At 37.6% G+C, this 18,008-nt stretch overlaps 2 protein-coding genes and 1 long non-coding RNA gene across 17 annotated transcripts in view; 1 reads left to right on the top strand and 2 right to left on the bottom strand.

Moving 5' to 3' along the window:
* LOC135164571 (collagen alpha-1(XVIII) chain-like) overlaps positions 1–5,157 on the bottom strand; it is a 141,326-nt gene extending 136,169 nt beyond the window's left edge. For 6 of the 7 annotated variants that reach the window (XM_064125040.1, XM_064125042.1, XM_064125045.1 and 3 more), the window contains exon 1: positions 5,083–5,157. In XM_064125040.1, the coding sequence (XP_063981110.1) occupies positions 5,083–5,120 (38 nt within the window). In that variant the 5' untranslated portion in view covers positions 5,121–5,157. Of the gene's footprint in view, positions 1–2,604; positions 3,640–5,082 lie in introns of those variants that run through there. The other variant, XM_064125043.1, reaches the window with a different exon arrangement.
* The window catches only part of LOC135164578 (uncharacterized), a 173,282-nt gene that overhangs the window by 45,104 nt on the left and 110,170 nt on the right, over positions 1–18,008 (top strand). The gene's annotated exons all lie outside the window — the stretch shown is intronic.
* LOC135164575 (tRNA dimethylallyltransferase) overlaps positions 13,105–18,008 on the bottom strand; it is a 59,799-nt gene continuing 54,895 nt past the window's right edge. For both annotated transcript variants that reach the window (XM_064125053.1, XM_064125054.1), the window contains 4 exons: positions 14,777–14,873; positions 13,825–13,938; positions 13,536–13,721; positions 13,105–13,414 (listed from right to left, as the gene is read on the bottom strand). In XM_064125053.1, the coding sequence (XP_063981123.1) occupies positions 13,277–13,414; positions 13,536–13,721; positions 13,825–13,938; positions 14,777–14,873 (535 nt within the window). In that variant the 3' untranslated portion in view covers positions 13,105–13,276. The remainder of the gene's footprint in view (positions 13,415–13,535; positions 13,722–13,824; positions 13,939–14,776; positions 14,874–18,008) is intronic.

Below are 18,008 nucleotides of genomic sequence, written 5' to 3'. Positions count from 1 at the left end.
ACACAAACTCTGGACAAATTGGAACCGCGGGGAATGGAGCAAAAAATTAATCAATGGGCAGTGAAATTCAGAAGAGCTACAACAGCAGAAGCAATCGATGAATTGTTAGCCATTTTAAGAAGTGAAGGTTACACATCAACGCGTTTCATTGGGCAGAATATATATTAATATATGAATATTGTTTAGTATTCGGCTGTCATTGAAGTATTAATTATATTTATTATATTTCTCCTGGCGAGGTCGGAAATCCAGAAGATGGAAATAACAATTGGAAAATGTGATGTATCTTAGCATAATAAAGTATTTTCTATGTCATTTCCTCATAAGTTAGATCACGGGAATAAATATCCGTTGTTGGTTCAGGGATTAAATATTATGTCCAAAAGTTTAAAGGGAAAAATAATAAGTGGATTTTTAATTTTTAAGAAAAATTCTAATGAAAGTAATTTCAGCCATTGAGAGCTGTTTTCAGTATTTGGTGATTCAAGTCAAATAATATTTATAAGGTTGAAGTTTCACAATCGGACTGCGTCCATATTCCCCAAAGATTTCAAATTTAAGGGTTGAAATTAATTAGTTATATGTAATCCTATCCAAGACTTTTTTATATTTCTAAGTTTGTTTGAAAGAGTGAATATAATAAGCAATATTATATAGAACTAGCACACAATCAATGCAACTAAATATCATTCTGTGTTCCGGAGTTGCAGATGGAGAAGACATTATTGTAAAAAAAGGACGTCTTTCCGAGATGAAAAAATAATTCTTATCAGGATAATTCGTATCAGCAATTGTCTATGGATATAAGAATTAATTCTTATCATCCATAGCGGAATAAATTATCCATAATATTGCTATTATAATGACTGTTTTCATGCTTGAATTGAAGCACGATAATTTATCAATTCTAAACTACTAATTTAAAAAATAACATTGGTGCGTTATTTTGTTGGATATTTTGTTAATACAATCTTCGAATTCTGAAGACTGACTGCTAATATTATTAGATTGTAAGAGAGAGTTTATTAAGACTTAATATGGTATGTCGTATTAAATTTCGGATTCAAATGATCTACGTAGATTATTTATTTTAAAAGCGGATGAAAATAATCCACAAAAGATTTTTCTACAATTTATACCTGCAATCATTTTTTTGAGTTTTCATATTCTGTTCGCGGAAAAATCTCATAGTTGTGATTATCTTTCATGAAAATTGGAGATACAAACACTGCATATCTTTAACTGTTCAACCAAAATCGGATGAAAACATGTACTATGTCGATAGGAGGAAAAAAGTTTTTGATTGGCTGAGTTTTTTTGTCAATAGATTTAATAAATTTAAATATAAGTTTTGTCACATAATAAAACTGTTTTCTGTATAATGTTGAAGGTAATAAATACATGTCTGCTTATCAGATATACCGTTCATATATTTATTGGTGATTCTGAACCCAATACAGGCAACGGTTGGAGCCTGGCCACAGCTCTGGTCGTAAATCTGGGCCAATTTCGGGCCGAATGGTCAGCCCAGAATGCGGCCAAAGTTCGGCAATAGGTCTGGGCCAATTTCGGGCCGAATGGTAAGCCCAGAGTGCGGCCAAAGTTCGGCAACAGGCCTGGGCCAATTTCGGGCCGAATGGTAAGCCCAGAGTGCGGCCAAAGTACGGCGACCGAAGTCTGGCCAAAGTTCGGTCCCAGGCCTGGCCCCGTGTTATCATCCCAGGGTCTAGCCAAGTTCGGCGCGAGTTTGGCTGGAGCCCGGGTGCCGAGCTACGGCAGCTCGGCGGCCGTGCTTGTACCAAGGTTGGCCCATTCGTTTTTTCCTACCTGGGCTGTTTCCTCCAACAATTGGAGATCCAGGAGCTTTTCTCTATTTTCTACCGAGGTAATTATCGCGTCGAAGAATGACCTGTCAGGGTACGCAGAAAATGCTGTAAAACTGAATGAAAAAAAGAGAAGACAAAGGGAAAAATTTGATTAGATTTTGAATGGCATTCTAATCATTCGAGGGAGTGGGTGAGCCTTCGTCGCTCGACTATTCGATATCGTCGATAATTTTTCTCTTTTTTACCCTGCAAATAACCCCTTATCGATAGAGCAAACCCAACGAGAATACGGAAATTGGCATTTCGTAATAATCCATTTACCGTTGCAGCATGTCAATCAAGGAAACCATAAATTTGTGCCATAATTACAAACGCCCATAGAAATTTTCACACCGAATACGAAAATGTAAAGAGCTCCGTAGAAATCTGTAGAAATACAGTCCATAATTAGCATTCCATCGCCAACAGGAATAAATGTCAGAGAATTCATGTCATTAAAACTGATAGAAAAACATCGCGACAGAACTAATCACAAATATTTCCCATTAATTAAATCCGAACATCAACGAGTTCTCCTTCTCATAAATAAACTTCTCCCAGATCCATAAGTAATTAAATATCCAGTTCCACTTGAATCGATTCTACAACAAATTTCAACGATTAGTTTCTGTATTTTCACACGCACTTGAAAATAGATCGTTATGAATCACGTGTGAATAAATTAACTGCAATCCCGAGGAAAAATAATATTGAGAATTACATCTACTACTTGTCTTACCTAAGTAGCATGTTGAGTCATTCCCCCCAAGAGACGGCCGATGTCGAATGTGCAAACAACTCCCTGGTGTACGTTTTAACTATATAGGTGAGAGGACACTGAGTGAGACACGTAGAGTGTACACACCTCAAGAGAGTTGTCTGTCAACTTCAACCTTTTCTACCTGACTCACGTTTTCTATCCCCATTCAAGTCCCGTAAAGCCCGTACCGACTAGCTATCACAGTGACTTATCACTCAAAAGTCCCTCACAAATTCACCATCGAATTATCCATTGCCCAAAGGACACGAGTCACTCATTAAATTCAATTAAAATACCAAACACGTGAATCACTGTTATCGCAGGGTGCAGACCGTCACCGCAGCACACCTCCTTCCGGCTTCCTCGTTGGTCCACCAGTGGCGCCGTCCTATTGACAAGGTCAGTCCACTCTGATCCTCAAGGTCGGTATGATTCGGCGCGATCAAACAAAAACCGCTTCATAAATTTTATTCCCCCGATTTTTTGTATCTGTCAATTCTCTCGATCCCCAACTCACTCGCTCCTTTTCTATTATGCAAACCCTTTATGGGAGCCGTGATCCATTGACCCGTGTCCTTGATTCTTCGACCATTTAAATCTGTCAACCCTTATCAAGTCAACTGAATTTCACCTCCTGATTTTTTTTATTTTATCCTCCGTTAAGACTCAATCAAACACTCCCAAGGGCCTGGGGCCTCCACTACTCCGAAAATTTCATATGATTAATTCACAACTCGTAGTCTCTTCTCTCTCAATATTTATTCCACTGAAGTTCAATGAGAAATATCCCGGGAAGTTTGTTATTTCATGTTGAACTATCAACATACAATGAATTTTACTCCAGTGATAAATCAAACGTCACACAACCGGCGGGTTTTTTTTTATCTATCTCTATATTTATCTGTGTATATAGATAAGATCCCGCGTACCGGGGCGGTCGATTTAAATTTGGCTCGCACGTGGTGGCGACGGCGTCGTGCACACGACTGCCGGCAAAACCGACGCTGAGTAACCGGGCCGGGCGTCCCCATCTCGCGGTTGTCCCTCCAACTCTGGCCAACAGTAGGGGCCTGTATATCTCTTTCGTTTTTCTTGTAACGCCCTTTTTTTATATATCTATCTATTATTCTCCCCCCCTTCCTCTCCACCCCTTCCCCCCTCCACGGCTTCATCCACCCCACCCACCCCGTTCATCTGACATACACTAACTACCTCAGAACAAAACCATAAATTAATCACAATTCATTCCCCACGCTTTCACATGAAGATCAGAGATCATCACGAGAGCATCATCATGACTATCATAATCGCTGAAAATACAAGTTGCAGTATGAGTTTTCTCCTCAGTTTAATACAGCATGCACGATTGTGCAAATACACGGGGAATTTCTGATGAATTTTTCTCTCTGTGGATCACCCGCAATTTACCCCAACAACTAGAAATTTTGGGGGCTGAATAAATGCAACTGGAGTTCATATCCACTGATAAATTAAACTCCCCAACTTCCGAGTATAATCGGATGACTTCAATGAAATCCCGAAATATTTACGAAAAGCGAGGCAGCCCAAGCCCCCAGTATCCGGTCTAAATATTTTATCATCAATAAAAATTCCTCTCATTCCATTCCAGACTCTAAACCAACTAGTCTTTCTCTCCAGCTCATCTACTCCATTTCTTCCAGTACCTCGTAAATACCTTCTCTAAATTACTAAACAATAAAATCAATTAACCATTATCTCCCACCCATCACCTACCATCAACCGATCTCACTTATCACTAAACACTCGAGGATTGTGTTCATGAGGATGTGCTATTGCCAGTCACCAGACACATTTTCCTCTTTCCTCATTCACTCGAATCCTCATGCACTTTGCGTTTCTATAACGGGAAAGACTGGCTGGGCACGTGTACATCACAGATACAATTTCTCAACAGCGATTATATATCTGAATAGTTAATATCTCTCAACGTCTAATGAATTTCAAGTGAAAAACCCATTAAACCGGGTATTAATCAAGATCTCCTTAGCGATCAACATGTATTGATTTAATTGGAATAAATAACTATCGCAATGATGATTTAGTGTTCTGGTGACACGAAACATTTGGCTTAATGGACAACTACATAGTTATACATTGTACATTGAGTATAGGTATTGCCTACTGTACTGAAAGGGGATAGGCATTAGTCAAGCGTGGAGGGACGATCAGTTACATCGTAGGGTGAGTTTACACACGAGGTTATATGGGTAAACTTGGAATTGTGTACATATAGTTTGGTCAGGAGACATACTGGTATGTATTCACTAACGATCGTGATCTTGTACTCGGTATTCTCGATGTGGATGTGCAAATAATGCGCCAACTTGACCGGCGCCAGTTGCGCTAAAGATTTAAATCAGTCGTCTGGTTATACGACGAGTGGGTAATAAAAATAATAATGATAATGGTACACACCTTGAACTAATGAAAGTGTTGAAGTAATAATGTAGCATTTAGGTTATTTTCGTTAATGGAGGCGTGTGATTATTCGTCGGGGGGGTGGGAATAAGGGTGGGATGGAGGTAGGGAAAAAGGGGTGGGTTTAGTGCTTGAATGGAAATACTTGGAATAATGAGGAGAGGATGAGAGAGAAAACACTTTATAAGTAAAATATTCAAGTTCGTTTTCGCTTAGATATACTACGGGTTTTAGCTCACTCGGCGGCTTAAGCTCGTTTGTAGTTGAGAAGCCGGGCGCACACTGGTTTGTATAAGCCAGAGGGAGCTTAACTAGACACTGAAATACAGTATCATGTATATGGAGCATTTAGACATATACGGTGAGAGAAAGGGAGGGAAAGGGAGAAAGAGGGAGAGAAAGAGAGAGAGAGAGAGAGAGAGAGAGAGAGAGAGAGAGAGAGAGAGAGAGAGGAAGGGATAGTTGAGAGTGTCGTGGATCAGTGCAAACATGGGGGTGATATCATAAATAATTCACTTTCTTGAAAAACTAAGGAAACTCTAAAGGGAATATCCGAATGTTAATAGGTATTAATAATTTAATGAGGTAACGTAAAGGGGCGGTGATAAACAATGAACGGATTTTCGTTCTTGTTGTCGTTTTATCGGGGGGAGAAGAGATAGTGAAGAGAATTGGATGGATATTATGACTGAGGAAGAATGAGCATTGTGGGGAAGCATTAGTTTGTTGTAGGAATCATTTCTCACATTTGAGATGGAAAATTTATGAAGATTTCAGATCTGACGTCGGAGGAAATCGTTGGGTACAGTGAGAGATAAATATCGTAGAACGATTGACCAGTGCAAACTGATTTTGATTTGTTCGATTCATGGAAATCAGAAAAAATGACATTCGTCCACTTTTGACGTTTCGCCCTCGCGAAGTGTAATTTTTATTGAAAATATTATTAAAAAATGATGAGAGGTGCTGAGATCCGATTCTTCTGATCACTCTTCCATCGATGCAGTCGGGATTTGATCGATGAGAATAGAATCGGAGTTCTCTTCACAACATTGCATTCAGATAATCCGGTGAAAATCTCGTCTAATCCTGATCCGATAATGTAGTCAACTCCAACCAGTATCGAATCTTTTTTTACTGCAGTTAAACTGTATTGTGTATTCAACTTGAAAAAATACCAGCAAATTATGAATATGGCTTAGAAGATTGGTCTTCATGTTATGACGCCACATTAGTTATGTCGTTCGAGGAGGGTAGTAAATATTATTAACATGGAACCGAGGAATGGGAAGTACAATTTTCGCTCCAGTTACTCCATGTGAATACATCGCATATTTAATTTGACAGTGAATATTCATTGTTGTGTGGGAAAAAATCAGGGACTGGGAAAATTCTCCCCTTTCCACTTTTCAATAATTTGAAATTCTATCGAGTTTTTTGTGAATACCAGAGCACGTATCGAAGTGATTCATCATCTCTGATAACTTCGTTGTATGGGGAAGGGTGGGAAATTCTTCGGATCTTTTACAGATATTTTCTGTTACCGTGAAGTATACGTGATACTATTCAGATCATTTTCTTCAGTTATACCAGGGAAAAAAATATTTCTATGAAAAATATTGACCTTTCCCTGCGTCGCATTAAATCCGGAACAATCCTCAAAATAAATTCTACCTGCACACCTTCACACCACATTCGCATGCTTCATTTTGTTGCATTGGCTGAAAATTGAGACGATGGAATAATAAATCACTTTTCTGCTGAGGAGCACAAGAGCAGCAAAAATATTCGCCATTAAAATTTCAACATTTCCCTCGGATTTAAAAATATTCCTGGAAAAATTGAGAGTATACCAAGTCGACTGAAATAATTTCAACACTTCACTATTGATTGACATGCAAACGCTCCGGTAACTCTTTAATTCGTCACCTCCTTTCCAGATTGAGCGAACACTCAACCGATGTTTACCTTTCAACGAATTTTTAAAACTGCTTCTCTGAGATTCTCATCTCGTTCATTCGAAACATTGCTGATATTTATTTTTCATTAGCATATTCAAGGGTTTTCTTATCCAAACACTATTTTTTATTTTTCCATCTACACGGAGAAAATTATTTCGCAAATTTCAACAACTAGTTCAACAACCAAATGTTGAAGTGCATCAAATGATTAATGAATTAATTCCCGGTGCGTAGTACATAGGAATTACGTAGGGTTTCCGTGATCGATAGAAAATTTTGCGGAATTGTCATGGAATTTCCCCTGAATTTTCCCAATTGTTACCGAATATTTCCCACCATGTGTGAATCAATGTGATTGCGACCTTAACGCCGCCATTTTTATGTGGGCCGAGGCGCCACTGAATCCATCTGCCTACACGAGTGTCCATAACCATATAATTCTTCTCGAGTTTCATGTTTACATTCAGTCATACATAAATCATAAGATGCCACACAAATCACTATATAATAATAATTCAAAGTTAATTACTCGCCGCAAATTTTTAATGTGAATACACAGTGAACTTGTGTATTCAAAACTTCCGAGTGATCGAATAGTTCAATTCCTTCCGATCCAGTGCCCAAGGATAGAATATTCAAGCCGATAGTTGGACTCGAGCCAATCAATGGACGATTTCACATTTCATTGACTATTCTATCAATAATAGATTGAAAACTTAAAAGATGGTTGTCATTAGCAATAATGGTTTCACTTGTGTATCATCATATTACGATTTTTATTCTCGGAATACCAATATTGCCATCAGAAAGAACATAAAATATTCGAAAGTTACATCACTGGGTGACGCTTTAATTTCTCGAGCATTATTAATAAAGTATCGAAGAGGAAAAAAAATCGAATATCTACAGAAACAAAAGTATTTTCCTAACAAATCATTTACTTCCGAAAAGTATTGATTCCCCAAAATTATTTCCCAGAAACGCCTGATTAGTTTTCCAGTACGACAAACTCATTGCGGTTGAGTTCTCTAGTTCTCAAAATACGAATCAAATCCCAAAATTAACAACTAATTACTCAACTAATTACTACCACAACACCTCCCCCTCTCTCATCAGTCGTCACGAATAAGACCCGCTCTTCCCCTAAAGTCCCAAAATACAAATCCGCCCACTATTCTCAGAATCGAAAATTTTCAGTACAATAAAATGATTCCGAATGCAAGAAACTATTTTCTCTGTATTAAATATATTTAACAGTCGCAGATTGAGTTGCAATACGATTTGAAAATAAAGAATGGAATCAGCCGAGGGTCCCTGTCACAAATGGCCTCGTATGTGTGTCGAAAATACGAATAAGAGAAAGGCATGAGGAAAGGAATAAATTATGCAGCGTCAAATGAACCGGACGCGACTGGCATGTTGGTGAAATTGAAGTGATTCTGAAGTGTATATCATACGGCATAGAGTTAACGTATATGACATTAGGGAACCTTGGAATACATACCTCAAACATTAGCAAAAGGAAATCCACGAAACGATTCTGTCATAAGCGTGATCCATACGTGATTCACATTCATATCGTATGATTCGTTACATTCCGTCATTAGTCAATTGTGCTATATTTTCCACTTCCCGTTGGCTTCCCTCTCCACAACAATCCTACACTGAGAATGAATTTATTAAAGTTAACGATTAAATAGTTAATTGCATTCAGAGTTTTAAAGAATTCAACTTTGAAGCAATTTTCGATCGACGTTGCACGCGTGGAGGAGTTTCTGATCACGAAGTGAGGCAGTTTCTAATCACGAAGACCAGACTCACTCTTCATTCAGTTGAAACATTCATTTTCGAGTCAAGAACTCGATTCAATACTAGCTACGTTGTTAATGCAATGTGGTTTACTCAAGAGTATCCCTAGTCCTCAGTTCGTCCAGGGTGAGAGGTCTGCCCCAAAGACAAGGCCCTTTGTCCACTGGTTTGGTCCACGTATTGGGCTGTTTACCCATTTAGCCGGTCGATTGTTCGAGTTGATGTTAAAAATATTTGCATCCCCTAGAAGTCCAATGCATGTAACTCTGCTGTTACGATTATAATTGAAAAGAGGGAAGTTATTGTGAATTTTGGCTTCACGAGGGTGATTTTCCATCCCAAACCCTCTCAATTAATTGACATCTGTCTGAACAAAGTTCCACTCACGACAGCCGATATTCGATGTATGAATATGCCCCAGTGAAGTTATTCCAAAAGAACTCTCAATAGTCTGAAGCTCTTGATCATTCACCATGACGTGATAGAATGGTTCCAATAAATAATCCTTGTCATACCCCGCTGTTGTACATATATTCAATCCAAACAAAATGCAATAACCCCCAGCCAGGCTCAGCATCGTGAATGTATAGGGAAATTTCATCTATCTCAACAAGGGGCTATTCAACCTCCCTCATACGTAGGTGGTAGAGGCGAACTTTGTTACGAGTGTAGGTGTATGAAAAAAAAAATTATGTAGAGGTCATTTTCAACTACCAAGGTGTGGCAACCGTAGCCAGGGAGACGTGGAGAATAATTAGTGAGGGACTACGTGTATGTACACACCAACCGGTAGACAATTGACCAACGTTGGCCAGCCGAAAATTCTCATTAAACAATGGACGAACGTGAATATGCCGCGTCGCAATTAAACTCTTGCAAAGTAAAAAAAAGTATTTTTTCCCCCTCGTGGAAACGTCCTCTTCCATTTTATGGAGAAAACAAGGGTTGAAAATTGAAAATCGTGCACCGGATGATAATTTATTTTTCACACACTCGTGGGATCTTCTTGGTGATTATGTCAACAGATAATTGTACATTTTCTATTCATAATTAGGATCTAAACTGGGAGTGCATACGGTGTCACTGGATGTTTGTTTATTTATGAGCTGGGCGGTGAGATTAATGGTGGGAATAGTCATTCGGTCATTTGATATGCCAGCCAAGAACCCTCACAAAGAAGAACCACCGCTGGTCGAACCTTGGGATGATAAATCATCCGAGCATGACGTTTACGGAGTAACCGCGCTTCACCCGACACTCAACCACCCACTGTACGACGATAGTCAGATCTTGCTGTACTATCTCTCTCTCTCTCTCTCTCTCGTCCTTTGTATCCCTGCTTTGATCTCTGGTGTTCGTTTGATACTGTCGAATTGACATTCAACTAGTGCCACGATACCCCGACGTATTTTTTTGTCCCAAAATTATTTGGGATTTTAGCAAATTGAAATCCAAAATATCAATAACGTTCTTTGAAAAACTCCAATCATTCGCGTTATCGATGTCAGTCGATTGATCGGAACTGTATGAAGTCAATAAAATGTTTTTTTTTAAATCCACCATTTGGAAACTGACTAGCGGTTCCGTGGGGGCGTCACGGTATCATTTTTTGGCGGGTAATGAACGATTTCAGGTGAGAAACTCACGTATAATCGTTATGAGAGATTTAGACCAGATGAAAGATGAAATATGTACGCTGATTGAACTATATTGGTTCAGAATTACTTGAATAAATCAGTAAGATATCCCTATTAAAATTTCTTCGGTCGAAAGATATTAAAAAATATTAATGACTGAAATTGTAGGGCAGATAGAGTCTAAAGTTATTCACCATCTATTTAGAACACTCGATATTTGAATTTCTCTGAGAATAATTATCTTTCATTACAATCACAATATTCCGCCGAGGGCATTCGTACTGTTGGGTTATTATTAGACGTGAAAGATTCACGATTATTGAATTATTATGATTCAATTTATGCGACCTGAATAACAATCGTCATGCCATTGATGAATCATTTTATGCTGAATGTATGAAGGCTTCTCTGGTAATTGAAAATATCTCTATTAGCTCTTTCGAATAGTTGGCATCTAGATAATGAAAATGCGCGAAGCCACTGATGGTTAATTCTGGATTATCAGTAATTCAAATGAAACGTCGCGATGCTCTCGTACCCTTTAAAATTAGAAATCACTCAACGTTACATAATTATCAATTTTTTCCGAAATAATTCAATTATTCCTTCTACATAATTCGATTTATTTGCATTTGGCTATGTGAAACCACAAGTACTTGAATAATTATAATTTTCAACATTAGAGGTGAACGATTTAGTTATTCCAAACGAAATTCGTCAGCTACTAACGAATGTTCATTTGGATAAATTCTTCGTTTGCAATAATTAATCCCTTCTATCGCTACAAAAATTGAGGAAGCGGAGGGACATTTCCACTTGAATAACTTGTAATGTTCATAACAATCCAACATTCCCCAGAATAATAACGAAGTGGTCGTGCTTTTGATGATGAAAATGAAATTATTCACGAGTACTTCGAGAATTTTCTACTCAAGTATTGAGCTGTATGAATGAATCGAAGTCCACATGATTCGATAACGTTTGCTCTCAGCAGTGAAACGACATTCAACATTGTGCTTGTGAATGCATGGAAGCCACTCTCCATATGCGATTATACCCCTCCCCCTGTGGACGAAAATACAAGGGGATTTCGTTGAAGCAAAACTATTGGTTCTATAATAGGAACGATGTGAGGCACATGGCTCGAATAAACGTACATTCGCCGAGTTATCGTAAAGCGTAGTAAAAAAAAATCCAATTCATCGAACCATAAAACATTTGGCGTTTCAAAATTATTGAACTTCCGTAAACTATTATATTTACACAACTCCCGTCAAATATAGTACGTGCATGGTAAATATCTATGTGCGTTTCGTTGCATGATATGCATTGAATCATTTACGCACAAGCTTTATCGTAATGATAATTACCCACTGACGGTCAGCGGCTGGTGGATTATTCAATTACATGGTTTCATGTAAAATTATAACGTGAAGTTGTGGATAATAACGCACAGTTGTAATTTGCGAATGAGGAAATTCACCATTGCACAATGATAATTTAGATATGCTACATTGAGTAGCACGTTGTTTTATTTATATCTTTATATTTAAGTAAAATAGAGAATAACATGAATAATGTGTAATTACTTGCGTGATATGTTCATTGGTAATAGCATTTCAATGATATTCTTTTAATGGGTATTGGAACCGATTGAGCGGTTATTGAGATATGTATAAATATATCATATACATATACTCTATGAGTCATAGTTCATATTATTATTGAAGAAGATGCGATATTTGTGACTTGTCGATTTCCCATATGCGCGAGTCGATTGTTTTTCATCGATTCATGAAACTAATCAACGTTTTTATGGTAATAATCGACATTACTGAAGGAATATCTGCGGTATTTTCGAATTATCGGATTTCGAGATCGCGCAATCGATGATTTTTTCCAATCTATTTATGAACATAATCGATGGCATTACACGTCACGTCTGGTTTAATCATTAGAGTGCTGAACATGCGGAAGTGTGCCTTCTTATGCTAGTTCCTGATATATAAATCCCGTTATAAAAAAGCCATAACATCTGAAATCAATAAATTCAAAATAGCGGACGTAATTGAATAGCGAGTAATTCTAAGACACAAATTGGACATGTCACTAACAGAATAATTCAAAAAGTGTGTAAATTATTTATGAAATAATTTATACTAGCGTGGGCACGTCCTTTTCGGCAGTGGCGTTGCCTCTGACGATCAGAATGCTTGCGAAAAATGAATTTGCAAAGGAAATACAGGGTGTGAAAGGAAAAGGGGCACAATGACAGACATCTTACGGCTGGAATAACATTAATAAATATAAGAAATCAACGGTCGAAAAATACGAAAATTTATTCACTGTCAGTCACATACCCACAATGGGTAATCTACTATCAGCCGTTCACGTACCATGCTTACATTACTATTCCCTGCCATACGACCAGTCGGTAGAACAGAGCTCTTTACTATTACCCATGAACCTTTTTAATGAATTTCGACTATTCATTTGAAATTCGCTTTGCCATTCAGGCACACGAAATTGAATAGTGAGTAGTTAACTAAAAATAACAATTCAAAAATCACAGCCACTGCATGGTCACAGTAATAGACGGTATTGCAAAAGTGTCGGATTTTAAGAACTTCTATTCACTCACAAATATTAACATTCAACACCAGGTATGTACGTTGCTCTAAGAGAACCAAGAAATACGAGAGGAGAATATAGCACTCATGTGTTATGTTAATTCTTTCTCACAAAAAAAAACAAAACAAAACATCGAACCTCCATCGGTGTACACTAAAATATCGGCGGTATTGTAGTCTGGTCCAAAGCCGCTGCAATCAGTATCTTTTTCTTCTCCGTCATTTTTTTGTGTTTCGCACCATTCTTGTGTTCCCGCCATTGCAATTCTCCAATTAACACCTTCTCACAAATCTACAAAGCGTTAAAGTAAAAACACCAGAATGAATGAAGAAAAGAGGTGTAAAAAAATATTTGTGTATGTGTATATGTGTGTAAACAGCCGAAGCAGAATGAATGCACAACGGCAACTCACCTCACACCAATTTGCCTCTTCATTACTGCTATCTGTGCACTTTTCATTTTCAATGTTTTCGGTGAGGGATCGCTGCTCCGGCTTTTCTCCTCTCAGATTGGCATCCACTATCTCTATCGCCAATTTCAGTACTTTGGCATTCCATTCATCGATATTTGTGCAGTTCAATTCGTAGACAGGTGGTACCTGAAAAATGAGAGAAGAATATTCCACAAATTCATTGAATTTAATTGGCTCAATCGTTCATTCAAGTTGTTGAGTATTTGAATTGGGTATTTTGATCGATCACCTGTCTATCAGCTCTCCTAATAAATCTATTCATAGTCCATCTTTGTTGACGTCTCGCATATCTTCTTGTGACAAGCTTCAAGTCCTCGATACCCTGCTTCAGTAAGGCTTGGCCCTGAAACAAGTGTTTCCACTTTATTATTTTTTTTGCAACAAAATTTTCGTATTCAACTATTCGTATTGTCCTTAAAATTAATTTTTTGCTTAAAACTCTCATAAGTCCCTGAAAAAAGATCAGAATTGAACAAGTAAGGTGTCATTTTGGAGCTTATTTAATGGTCTTCCCAGCCAGTATATCACACATATATATTTCCTACCCTAGGGGGACGGTATATCGGTGTTTTTAACCGATTTACTATCAATGTAGATTCTCAAAACATGAAAAAAGGTTCGAAAAAGCCCTACCTCTCTCCCCTTATCGCAATATTCAAAGAATCTACAATTACAATCAGTAAAAAATACCTAAAGAACTGCGAATTACTCATAAAAATTTCAACCGACTAGAATGCATCGAAGTGATACCGAACACACTGCGCGGGAAAATCCCGAGCCGTCATTGAAGTGACATTGTTGTGCAGCATGACTCGTAAAGTTGCAATAAAATATGTAACCGTTATCAACAACGCAGTCACAAATTAAAATGTGTACCAGTACTTCATAACATCGACACCTCCCAACATTGTTTCGCACATTTCATAATTCACAATTGAATTGCAAACACCCTTTTCTCCGTTTTTACAAATTTTTTTCTTCTTTCAAACCCCGGACAATGTCAACACTTCACTCAGATGTTTTATCGACAAAAACCAATGAATCACAAGCTAAACGATACTATCATGTTTATTTTCTCGTATCGTAACGGATTCAGTGGAATAATGTTTACGATTATAAGAACCATCAAATGATTGTAAAACAAACTGTGATTTATAACGTAAAAGTTAATGCACACATACCTTTTCACTATTCCTCTCGTCCTCAGGCAAAATCAGGTAATTGTGAAACTCCTTGAAGCCAATCGATTGAAAGATGCCTTTCGTGTAATCGGGTGACCTGGAACGCGATACATTCTCTATGTTATACATCTATATATTTGCTAAGGCTCAGGGCCCCTTTTTGCCTGTCAAGTCTTGGCTATACCAGTCAGTAACTAAGTTTATAGTCTACTATATGTGTTAACGCATTTGCGAATTGTTACCAGCAGTTCCCAACAGTATTATTCCCCTCCCCCTCCCCTCCTCTCCTCTCCCTGCCCGCCTTCGATGACACTGCACCTCTGTTTCCCTTTATTTAAAGCCCAACTGTAAAAGCTAACGTGCAAGACCATTATCATTATCGTTTCTCTCGTTTACATTTTTCATTGAATTGTTTTTTTTTTTCGTCCAACGAGCACGATAACTCGTTCTGCGTCGACCAATGGATCCAGTGGATTTTATGGAGACCGGAGTGAAGTGAAAAGATGATAAGACTGGGGAGCGGTCTGAGAAAAGGAACAAATTACGAATAATAGAGAGGGAAGGAATTGTACCCCGTTCGTGGTCATATACTGTGGATTAGCTTATCGAAGCTGATAGGGGTCCGTCGATGACACGTGGACAGCTTACGTTGGCGGGAAAATCGCATGACTGCGAAAACTGGTTGAGTGAGAGGGTGAAGTAGGGGGTATGTACGAGGAATGGAGTCATACGGGAGGATAGAATGAGTGAAAATCAGGGGGTGTATGACACAGGTGGAAGAGTCATTAATGATAATCATGCGGATGAGGGAACAGTCTGATTTGTTAAGATCAGTTTTGCGGATTTTACTAAAGGAGGGGGGGATTTTTTGGATTGCGTGACAAATTTTTTTTAGATCGCGTGTTGTGTTTGTTTGGTTGGGACAGGATTGAGGGGTAAATAACTTCGTATGGGGTTTGCAATTTATTCAGTGATTTTTGATACCATGCTCGTCTTATGTTATCAATGACGGATACACTCATGCGATTTAGTTACCGTTAATGTTCTTTGATAGTTACAATTCGAATATTTGGGTGTTACAGTCACGAGTTTGTGGGTGCAAACCCGGTTGTTGCTATGCGAAAGTTTATCCTCAGTATTAAAATACGTTTTCCTCCTTTCAGTCCAAATATTTACTGATTAATCAAGGTACAGGGGGCACTGATCAACCGTGATGAATATTCTCTTCAAACGTATGGATTCATTTGTCCGCTCATTAGGATCATCGCTTAAAAATCGTTCTCTATGGGAAGAGGAGAAAATATTCTGAAATAAATCTCGAATGAAGCATAAAATTCGCGCGTTAATCACTCCAAAAGGTCAAATTTTTTGTGAGCAAAACTTCACAATTCAGAACATAGCGGTCGCTCATTTAAATTACTGTGGTGGGGCTAAATTTAGTACATTCTCCGATAAAATAACGATATAATTATGCTGATAAAGAAAATTATCAAAAAAGAAAATAATAAATTGATGGAGAAAGTACTTTTGAGACTCATTTGTCTTTCTAATAATCGACTTTTAGTCACCAATAAACTGATCAATCTATCTGATTGATAACTAGAAACATTCCAATATCAAATTTAGTCATTATTCCGTCGTTTACGGGAGTTTTCAAACAAAATCTATGCATTCTCAAGATTATTTATAGATTTAATAATTGATTGGACATTCCATTTTATCCGCTGCAGATTTCAAAACAACAAAACATTTTCTAGTTAGCAATCTAGTTTACTTTTCACTCTGCACCGAAATTTGGAAAAACATTAATATTTTTTATCCCATACGGATTGCAATCTGATTCCTTATCAATTAAATAGATACTATTGGTCGGAATAATTAAAGACTAAAAGAAGAATGAAGAACTGAAGAATAATCTCGTCTCCAAAAAGTTCCCACCCCTTGTCCCGTGAGATCTTCAAGAGAAATCCAGATCTTCATATCGTGGGACGGGGTAATGGCTAATGCGATTATCGGTGATTCGTATCAACGTGGATACGTCGACGAGTTTAGTGCAGAGGGTCACATTAAAATAAAAACAGCGATCCATTTTGCTCTGCGATCCGTTCTGCCCTGCCTTTCCCTGCTGAATGGTTCATTTGGATCCACATACCACCGCTGAACTGAATCATTTGTTACCGAATATTGCCGAATATTTATTTCTCTAATCTAAGAATTCCCATCTAATCCATTTGGTAGCAGTTACCGAAAGTCTGACCTTTTGGAAGACGATTCACTGTTAGAAAATAGCCCAATCCTAACAATTTATGAATGAAAAATCTAACTTTATTCTTCGTACCAATAGAACAGGAAATTTGACTTCTGGTAATTCTTAATTTAGAATTTTTTTGGTTGAAGTTTGATTTACTGGAGAACATTAATTCTCTGAGGGTAATGACCTTTCTGTTTTCTAGAGATTATTTAGCTGACATTGGCACAGATTCGTTAAGTTATCAATTAATAATACGTACGTGAAATCAAGAAATACAAATCTTACACGTGGCATCAGTAAGTTTTATCTATCACCAGTTACTGAACGTGTAATTAACGATGGAACATATACGCTCAAGTGAGTTGAGTGATTTATGAGGAAAGATGAAGATCTAAACATACAGATCAATGACCCAATTTGTTGAGCTCATCTTTCTGCTGATTGTACTTCGTAATTTAATGACGTGAAAACTATTTGTAAAATGAATATCTAAAATATGGACAAAATAATAAACAAAATGTTGAATAAATCATGGAAAAATCGGGCTCGTCTTTCGAAACAAAAACTGTTGGTTTAGATTCAAATGGGATGAGTTAATGGAGTTTTAAGTTCCTCACACGAAACTGGGAATTCCCTAATTTACATACATTTTCAAGTGAAAATGTAATTTCACTGGCAAATTTATAAAAGAATAAGATTTCACTGTCGAGATCATTTTCTCGAAATTGTAACCAAGCAAAATGTTATGTGACAGATCGCAAACCCATTTAATTCTCTGGAAGTAATTCAGTAACAAATTTCTAAGTCGATTAAGTTGATTCATCTTTCAGTCAACTTTTTCAACGATATCGTTAAATCTATGGGAGATAGCAAACTTTTCATCTCTATATTTATTATACCGTTCATTTTACTCCATAAAATATGGCTCAATAAATACTTCGTTCGCTATGTCCCTTAGGTCCTGAGATATTTCTCAAAAAT

Source organism: Diachasmimorpha longicaudata, chromosome 7 (assembly GCF_034640455.1).
Source record: "Diachasmimorpha longicaudata isolate KC_UGA_2023 chromosome 7, iyDiaLong2, whole genome shotgun sequence".
NCBI lineage: Eukaryota > Metazoa > Arthropoda > Insecta > Hymenoptera > Braconidae > Diachasmimorpha > Diachasmimorpha longicaudata.
The sequence above is the reverse complement of the archived record's forward strand: the minus strand, read 5'-3'. Positions and strand labels throughout refer to the sequence as shown.